This window comes from Marmota marmota, unplaced genomic scaffold (assembly GCF_001458135.2).
Source record: "Marmota marmota marmota unplaced genomic scaffold, marMar, whole genome shotgun sequence".
NCBI classification, from domain to species: Eukaryota; Metazoa; Chordata; class Mammalia; order Rodentia; family Sciuridae; genus Marmota; species Marmota marmota.
Window position 1 is genome coordinate 11,988,121 of NW_026000242.1, and position 9,186 is coordinate 11,997,306.

The 9,186-nt window shown below is 34.3% G+C and overlaps 1 protein-coding gene across 3 annotated transcripts; it reads right to left on the reverse strand.

Annotated features, from left to right (window-relative positions):
• Positions 1-889: 889 nt before the first annotated feature.
• On the reverse strand, positions 890-6,956 carry Tex12 (testis expressed 12). 3 transcript variants are annotated; one of them, XM_048795715.1, is made up of 5 exons: positions 6,735-6,956; positions 4,267-4,345; positions 2,693-2,804; positions 2,551-2,602; positions 890-1,609 (listed from the first exon to the last, which is right to left on the reverse strand). In XM_048795715.1, exons 2-5 carry the CDS (start codon positions 4,324-4,326, stop codon positions 1,465-1,467), a joined length of 369 nt encoding a protein of 122 aa, XP_048651672.1. In that variant the 5' UTR covers positions 4,327-4,345; positions 6,735-6,956; the 3' UTR covers positions 890-1,464. The 3 variants fall into 3 exon arrangements, with proteins under 3 accessions (XP_048651672.1, XP_048651673.1, XP_015345363.1); XM_048795716.1 differs by having other exon boundaries at positions 6,796-6,955; XM_015489877.2 differs by lacking the exon at positions 6,735-6,956 and having other exon boundaries at positions 4,267-5,292.
• Positions 6,957-9,186: the final 2,230 nt, after the last annotated feature.

The window sequence follows — 9,186 nt, forward strand, 5'->3', positions numbered from 1 at the left end:
CCTAAAAATTTCATTTCTAAGTTATTTTGTTGACCTCTAATCTATCCTATCCCAGCAGTGTATATCTCAACCAACCCAATAATTTTTTCCATATACCCTTTTATTCTAATTTGTTATATATATATATATGACAGCAGAATGCATTACAGTTCATATTACACATATAGAGCACAATTTTTCATATCTCTGTTTGTATACAAAGTATATTCACACCATTCATGTCTTCATACATGTACTTAGGGTAATGATGTCCATCTTATTCCAACTTCTTTCCTACCCCCACATATACCCAACTTTTTAAATTTATTTATAAATTTATAAATTTTTTCATCCTTTCCAGTATGAGTATTGATATAATGTTTATGCCTTAAAACAGTGAGATTTAATTTTAGAGCTTAGAACACAGCAAGGCAAACAAGCTATCTTCTTTAAAAATACCAATTCTCTGTGATACTGTTTGCAAATGTGTCCAAATCTGTTATTGCTTTTACTGGAAAAACAGACATATAGAAAAATGAATTATCTGTGATTGAAAAATGGGTACTGTGATTTTTATAAATCTGACAATTATAGTTTTCCTATGCAATTTATATATCAATATAGTTTGAATAAAATTATAGCAGTACTTTATTTACATCAAAGGAAGAATATTTTTAGCCTGATGAATAACACTAGAGATCTTCTAAATTCAATTTCTAAATTATACAATTGAAATGACCTGGACATCCTGTTGTTAAGCTAATCTCCTTACTGCTGTATCATTAATCTCTAGTCCATACCACACTGCTCTAAGGCTTCTAAATATAATCACTAACTGCATACATTGATCTGGTTGATGTGTATAAAAAGCCACTCACACAAGGTTCTAGTTAGTAATTTCTGGGTTTTATTTTAGCACAGAAACATATTTTAAACCAAGTTTGTATTAGTTATATATAATAATAGTGAAAATAATCAAATAATAATATTAAATAACAATAGCACATAGTTATACTGTTTTACATACTTAGAAACTGAACAAATTACCTTTAATGCTTTAATATTCTTTTATAAGACTGGCCATAAAAAATTTTACATTATGTCCCAAATTATTTGCTTTTTAAACAAAACATTCTGTAAGAAAAAAGTATAATATTGTTACACATAATCAAATTAACTGAATCCTCCTTTAGAAGCTTAAGAAAGGTTTTAGGAAAAAGAAGAAAGAAAAGAATTCATGTATGATTTAAATAATTTACATTTTTATAAAATATGCCAAACATTTGACCTTTAAGAGAAAAGTTACATATTTCATATTAACGTTAAGTTTAAAGGCCCTTTTAAATCTAGAAAAACATTCAAGGAGTTTCCTCTTCTTTAAGATCTACATTTTTTTTAACAACTAGAAAGCCTTCAGAACATACATGTCATTCTTCCATTATAACAATATGTTTCAATCCCCAGCTTATCTTAAGTTTAAACATTTTATCCGTGCAGTGTATTTGCAATCACTGTAAACCTCTGTCTCAGGAGCTCTCTTTTTTGTATGAGAAAGTTTTCAATAATATCTGCTTCTTTAAAGAGTCCGTCTATCTCATCAATGTAAGATGCATCTATTGCTGCTCTCTCACTAATAGGGAATAAAAAGTTTTATGGTAAACTAAATAGTTGCATAGTCTATAAACATTATCATGATAATGTTCTTTATTAAACAAGATTTGTTAATTATTTCATTTAAATGACTATGTGCATGAGATAGCTTTATTAATTTACTAAGAAAATGTTAAATTAGTCTCAAAAACATTTTTGACTACTCACAGTCTCCTGACACAGCAGAAAGCATGCATAATACTTATAATCTTATACATTACTAATATTAAATTATATAAGTGATTTTTACAGCCATACAAACTATTACTCAAGTATGATGACTATCTAGTAGTTTTTTTAAAAATCGCCTTATATTCACCATAATCTTACGCCAATTAAATACCTAAATTCAGTCTTCAAATACAAAGATAAAAAGACACGATAGGGGCTTGGGTTGTGGCTCAGTAGTAGAGTGCTCGTCTAGCACATTCAAGGCCCTCGGTTAGATCCTCAGCACCACATAAAAACAAATAAACCAAATAAAGGTATTGTGTCCAACTACAACTAAAAAATATATATATTTTAAAAAGACATGATAAAATATAAGATAGTATATGAAATAACATCATATTTAATATCACTCTATAATAATTAACTTCACCGAATGGTATTTTTCTCAAAAAGGCATTTATATAAAAGTTTAAATGCAATATCATCTAAGTAAGAGGTCAAGACATATGCAGTCTAGTTTTGGCTCTGGCATTACCAAAACAAAGGATGTTTAGTGGAAAATTTGGGTTTATTCCCTGAAAATAACCAACTAATATATCACAAGGAATTGAGATAGAATAAAAAAATTTCCAAAGTTTAATTACTTGAAAGGTTTCTCAGCAACAGAATTAAACTTCCCATTACAGAATTTCCAAGAGACAAATACTATTTCTAACATAAAGACCCAAGAAAATATACTTTAATACTTGCCTTAAGATCTTTGCATACGTAGACAACATTAGATTAATTTCCTTGCTCATATCTGTTTAAAGAATCGTTGATTAAGTTATGAAATATAATAAACATGCATGATATAATCAGTATATAGAAATATAATCATTTTATATATCACCATTTAAATCTTTCTCTAAGGTTTCATCTTTATAAAACAGTCCAGAACATTCAGAGAAAGATGAATCCGATTTTCCAAGAGAGGACAGCTGTGGGCTATCTGGCATTTGAGACTAAAAGAAGAAAGTAAAGAAGTATCATTATGTTTATTTAAAAAGCAAAATATATTATATATATATTTTTCTAGTATATATATATACAATATATATATTAGAAAAATCAAACAGAAATTACATACTAGTCATTTGAAATTTTTTTATCAAGGAAACTTTTAGGACTAAGAAGTACTTTGCTCAACTTTTAGGACTAAGAAGTATGTTGCTAAACTTTCAGGACTAAAAAGTACCTTTGTCTTGATTTTAGATTAGATTTTGAATATGGTTTTAATCCCTTGATAAAAATTTATCTTGTATCTTGAGCCATTGGATATGTTCACAGCAACACTGTTATGGTTTAGATCTGAAATGTTCCCCCAAAACTCATCTGTTGAAGGCTTGGTCCCCAGTGCAGTAATGTCCAAAGATGGAAAAATGGGGAAGTAATTGGATCATGAGGGCTCTGTCCTTATCAGTGAGTTAATCCACTGACATCTGAATAGACTACTGGAGTTGATGAGAACTGTAAACAGGTGGGGCATCATTGAAGGAAGCAGGTCACTGGAGTCATGCCTTGGAGTCAATATCTTGTTCCTGAACCTTCCCTCCCACCCCCCCTACATCCCCCTGCTTCCTGGTTGCCATAAACTGACAAGTTTTCTTCTACCATACCTTTCCACCATGTGTTCTACCTCACCTTAGGCCCAGCAGACCATGAACTGAAACCATGAACCTAAGAACCTAAGAAATTGTTTTTCTCAGGTATTTGTCACAGTGACAAAAAGCTAACACAAATATAGTGGTTATTATTGGAAAAATAACCAAATACTTGCAAAATTTTGCAACATATTATAATTTTCAAGGGGGCAAATAATGTCCCAAATGCAACAGATTAATTGGTGAAGGCAGTGATGAAGGACTAAATACAGAGCTTTTCTTTTAAAAGATTAATAACTATAGTACCTAGGTGTCTTACTTATCATTGCAAAAAAAAAGTCCTATGTATCATAAAGGTCTGGACTCACTTCTGTCTCTAGATCACAAACTAGCAAAAAGAAGTCTCCCAATAGTTTCCTGGAAATCTAAAATTAGTGAAAAAGCAACTGGAGTCCACATAGTTCCTTCTAGGACAATCCTAGCTCTGGGTATATGTATTAAATTCCATTTAACAACAAAAGTTTGGGTTTTTGTGGGTTTTTTGGTTTTTGTTGTTTTGTTTTGGTACTAGAGATTAAACTCCAGGGTGCTCTACCACTAAGCCCCTTTTTAAATCTTTTTTTATTTTTATTTTCAGACAGAGTTTCACTAAATTGCCCAAACTGGCCTTGAACTTGCAACCCTCCTGCCTCAACCTCCAGAGTAGCTGGGATAACAGGTGTGCACCACTGTGCTCAATGATTGGCACATTCTTAAAAGGAAGAAATTTAAGAAGTATGTAAAATAGAATAAAAGATTAAGACTCTAGGAACACACAGCTTACCTCCAATTCTCTTGTTCTCTTGCAATTTCTAGAATCAGGCTTTACAAGATGATTTGCCATAATATTCTGGAGGCAAAAACTGTAAGTTTAGAACAGTATCAAATTTATGTACAGTTCTCTTGAATCCCTTCCTTTTCCTGCTATTTATTTAGGGTCTCACAATTGACCATTTACTTAAATTTAATTTCCCCTTTCTTTAATTTATCCTAACAACTGTTTAGGATAAGACTTTGATTTTTTTAAGACTTTGATTACTGCACTGCCTTCATTCAAAAACCTTTCACTATCCATTGCTTCAAGGTAAGTTCAAATTCTAATATATGCTCTACCATCTGAAGCCAACCTACTATTCTCATCATTCTCAACTCTTCCTTTATATACACTCAGCAGCCAAACTAGTCTCTGGCATTTGTATCTTGTTTTAGGACTAGCTCATTTGGATTCTTCTAACTTCACAAAATCTTAATGTTGAAGTAGATCTTACAGTTCATCAGATCTTACAGTTTATCTTATTCAATGTATCTTTTTTTCCACAATTGAGAAAACAGGAACAGAGATGTTTAACCAAGTTCAAACAAGTCAGCCTGTGCCAGACCAGAAACAACTCTTCTAGTTTGAAGTTGCTTCTATAGTCCTATCTTATCTTACCATAGCATAATATTGTTTTCCCATAAAATATTTGGTTTTGGTTTTTGGTCGGTTTTCTTTTCTTTTCCCTAAATTCTAAAGGTATTTTTTTTCTAGAAGTTTGTGATACTCAGTTTAAACTTAAATAAAAAGTGTTGGAACCTAAGAGAGTGTAGTCTCTACATCAGAGTGATCTACATTCAAGTTATCAAGTTACTTTTTTAAAAACTATGCTGAGTTGGACAATTACAGTGAATCTAATTAGTCACATTACTATGCATATATGACAGCAAAAGCAAAACCAATTTGTAAAGAAAGATATTTGTAATATATGAAAAATGTTCAACATTTCTAACAATTAAGGAAATGTAAATCAAAACCACATTGAGATTTCATCTCACTCCAGTCAAAATGGTAATTATGAAATGTTGGTGAGGATGTGGGGAGAAAGGTACATTCACAAATTGCTGATGGGACTGCAAATTAGTGCAGTCACTCTGGAAGGCAGTATGCAGATTACTCAAAAAACTAGGAACAGAACCATCATATGATCCAGCTATCCCACTCCTTCATATATACCCAAAAGATCAACCACATCAATGTTTATAGCAGCTAAATTCACAACAGCCAGACTATGTAATTAACCTAGGTGGCCTTTAATAGATGAATGGATAAAGAAAATGTAGCATATATACAATGGAGTATTACTCAGCCATGAAAAAGTATAAAATTCTGTCACTTGCTGGTAAATGGATGGAACTGGAGACTATAATGCTAAGTGAAATAAATCAGACTCAGAAAGTCCAGGGTCAAATTATTTCTGGAAACTAATCTAAAATGGGTTGAGGGAGAGGGGAAAAAATGGTAGGTGGGGAATGCCATCAAAATGAAAGATAGTCGAGCAGAAAGAGGGATTGAGGGGAAGGGAGGAGAAGTGGAATAACAGGGAAAACGGGGGAATAAATCTGACCTAACTTTCCAATGTACATATATGAATACAATACAATGAATCTCCTCATTATATATATCCACAAGATACTAAATTTTTTTAAGAACTGTAAATAGAGATCAGTAGAGTAGATGAAAAGGAACAGAGGAGGGGGGGGGTAAATACTGAGGACTGAATTGGAGCAAACTATACTCTATGCATTTATAATTACGTCAAAATAAACCTTAATGTTATATGTAACTATTATGAACCAATTAAAAAGTTTAAAAATAGAAAAATGTTTAGTGAATTCAGTATAGTATTTCCACACCCCTGCTAATATCTTTATAGTATATAAGTTTAAGTACTATCATAGTAACATAACACATAGAAAATACTACACATGCACAACAGCGCCGACTTTGCCTTGGGAGCGGGAAAATGTGTCAGAGAAGCCAGCAGGCAAGCACTGATCCCCTCCCTTCCCCTCTCCATGTTCCCTTTTCCTTTTCCATCCCCGCTCCTTTCTCAAAGTAACACAATGTGCACTTCTGTCTCTGTAAAAAAAAATGTTTGTCTTCCGGTCACAACTTAAGGCCTTGAACTAATTCAGGCCTGATGGACAGGCGGGTTCTCATGCTGTGACAAATATCAGTCACCGCCACTGTCCGCGCTATGCATCTTAGGCGTTGGAAACTAGGTTACTACCAACAACTACCCCCCATGCCGTATAACACTGTTTTCTTCAATTCTTTTTTCTCAGCGCTACGCTGGCTCTTCAGGCCACTTCTCTCGCCTGCTCTCGCCTCCCCTGTCCTCCCGCCCTTCTTCCCAGCCTGTGCTTCGCCCCACTAAAGACCCTGAACAGCCGCTCCCATCCACTCCCACTGCCTCCTGTCCACTCAGGACACACTCTCTGGCGGACTCGTCCCTCCAGTCCCACCACAGAACAGTCTACAAAGCGGCGTCAGGACCTTCCTCGTCAGCAAAAGCACAGCAGTGAGGCCAGACGCGCGTGACTGCGCAGACTCGGCGAGGAGGCCTGGCTCCCGGCAGTCAGCGCGCGGGTCATGTGACGACCCCTGGGCCTCTAGGAAACTGAGGGGCCTCTTGCCGCTTCAGGAAGGAGGCTTGCTCCCGCTCGCGTCGAGCACGAGTCTTTATGGAACGGGGGTCTTTCCTTTTGTGTGTGTGTGTGTGTGTGTAAAAGAATTTAAGTGTGTGTGTGTGTGTGTGTGTAAAAGAATTTAAATATAAATTCCCCATCCGTGTGATCAAGCTTCTAAATTGATGGGTTCGTTCCCGTCATGTTGTCCTGATACAACTAATTTTTCAGAATCCTACCTTTTAACAGAATTCCTTACTGGATATGTCAGTAAGTTTAGTTGACTTAATTGGCAGTAGGTTTCAAAAGTTATTTGTAATAAACGTGGCTCACACACGTGTGGCTTAGCCCTATTGGGTGCTTTAACATGGCGACTTTGACCTGCCCTTTCACAAATAAACATTCTAACTTTATGCCTGGGTAGTTGGTGTGGAAGAAAAAACAGCATTATCACTTCATAAGGCAAAGATCAATAACAGCTCCATGAACTTACAGGTACACAATCTTACACCTTAGGGAACTATGTTCAATTCATACACATTTTTCATTTTTTCCCCTTTTGCATTTAAATCTGTTAGTTGTCTTCAAGATTTGGAAGTGTTGTATGTACATGGTTTTTACTGATTATAAAAAGCCAACTGTTTAAAGTAAGTCCCTGGAAAATAGACACTGGGATGATTTGCTAATATTGTGAAATATAAGCTGCATGATACTACTAAACTCCACGATTTGGTGAAGTTATTGATAGTTAAGAATCCCAGTCACTGTATGAGGACTAATTGCAATCTGTTGAAAATTTACCTTCAATAGTAAAATGAAGGGAAAAAGTGAGAAAGTTTTTATAAAGTCAAGTGTATTCACTTTAAAGGACTAGCCTTTATTACAATATTTGCTCTTCCTTTTGAGGGGGGTGGCATAAAGTGTCCTTTCATGAAATAAAGATGTAAATATTTTAAAATGTTTTAATGTCCTTAATTGTTAAAATATAAAGTTGTCCACTCAGTGTTTATCTCTTTTCCATTGTCATTATTGCTGTTATTTTTAATGGTCCATTAAATTCAAGAGGCTGGAAAATGCTGACCTATTTTTCTCTCCCAGCCTTCACATTGTATGATATCTAAATAGATGGTTATCTGCCTGATTTTCATGCTGTAACAAATGGTTCTAAAATATTTCCAAGAAAAAAAATTATTCCAAAAACCCAATGTATTTATGCTGTCATCATCCAATTCAGAGTATACAATAACATTTCATTTTATTTTTAAAAACTCTTCATTGTATAAGAGAACACAAGCTAAATTGATACAAATAATGGATAAGAATAAGCAAGAAAATGTGGAGGGTTATATTGACCCAATGGTTTGAAATGTTCAAAGGAGGATCATCATGGTTGTCTCATTTAATGTTTTAAAAAGACGGATGTACACAGGACACTGAGACATTTGGATTGCTCTATATCAAAGGGGGAAAAACTTAGATATGAATAAATTCTATATCTTGGAGCTAGAAAAAAAAATCACTGAGAATGTCTTTGGTATTCTGCTCCTAATCACTTCTTGATCCTACTTCATGCTTTCATGTTAATTGACCCAAATGGACAATACAACTGGAGGATGAAAATTAGCTATTTCAAATTCAGGCAAATATCCTTCTTAAAAATGTTTTTTTTCCCTTTCTGATAAGTCACCACAGCAAGACCTCTAACCACCCTGCCACAGACTTCCTTTATAATCACTGCTGTGGACATGAAGTTTTTGTGAATTTAGGAAATACAAACCCTATCTTGTTAAACACACACACACACACACACACACACACACACTGAATAACTGCTTATGTAGGCATTTTGTTTCCCAACTCTAGAACCCCTCTGCTTTTGTATCATTTCTATACTGACCAAAAAAAAAACCACTCGTTCCAATTTTCCTTGCTAGTAAAGTAATACTATTTAGCACAAGTTCATAAAACAATGCTTAAGAAGTTTTGTTTCAGCCAGGTGCAGTGGCACACACCTGTAAGCCCAGCTATTTGAGAGGCTTTTTAAGAACAGTCTTAGCAACTTAGTGGGACCCCCGTTTCAAAATAGAATGGGCCAAGGATGTAGCTCAGTGATAAAGAATCCCAGGTGCAATCCTCAGTCCCCCACAAAACATTTTTGTTTGGGTTATTTTCAAGGTTGTAATGTTCGTACTCAGCTCTTCAAAGTTTTTGTTTTTAGTTGTAGTTGGACACAATACCTTTATTTTATTTATTTTCATGT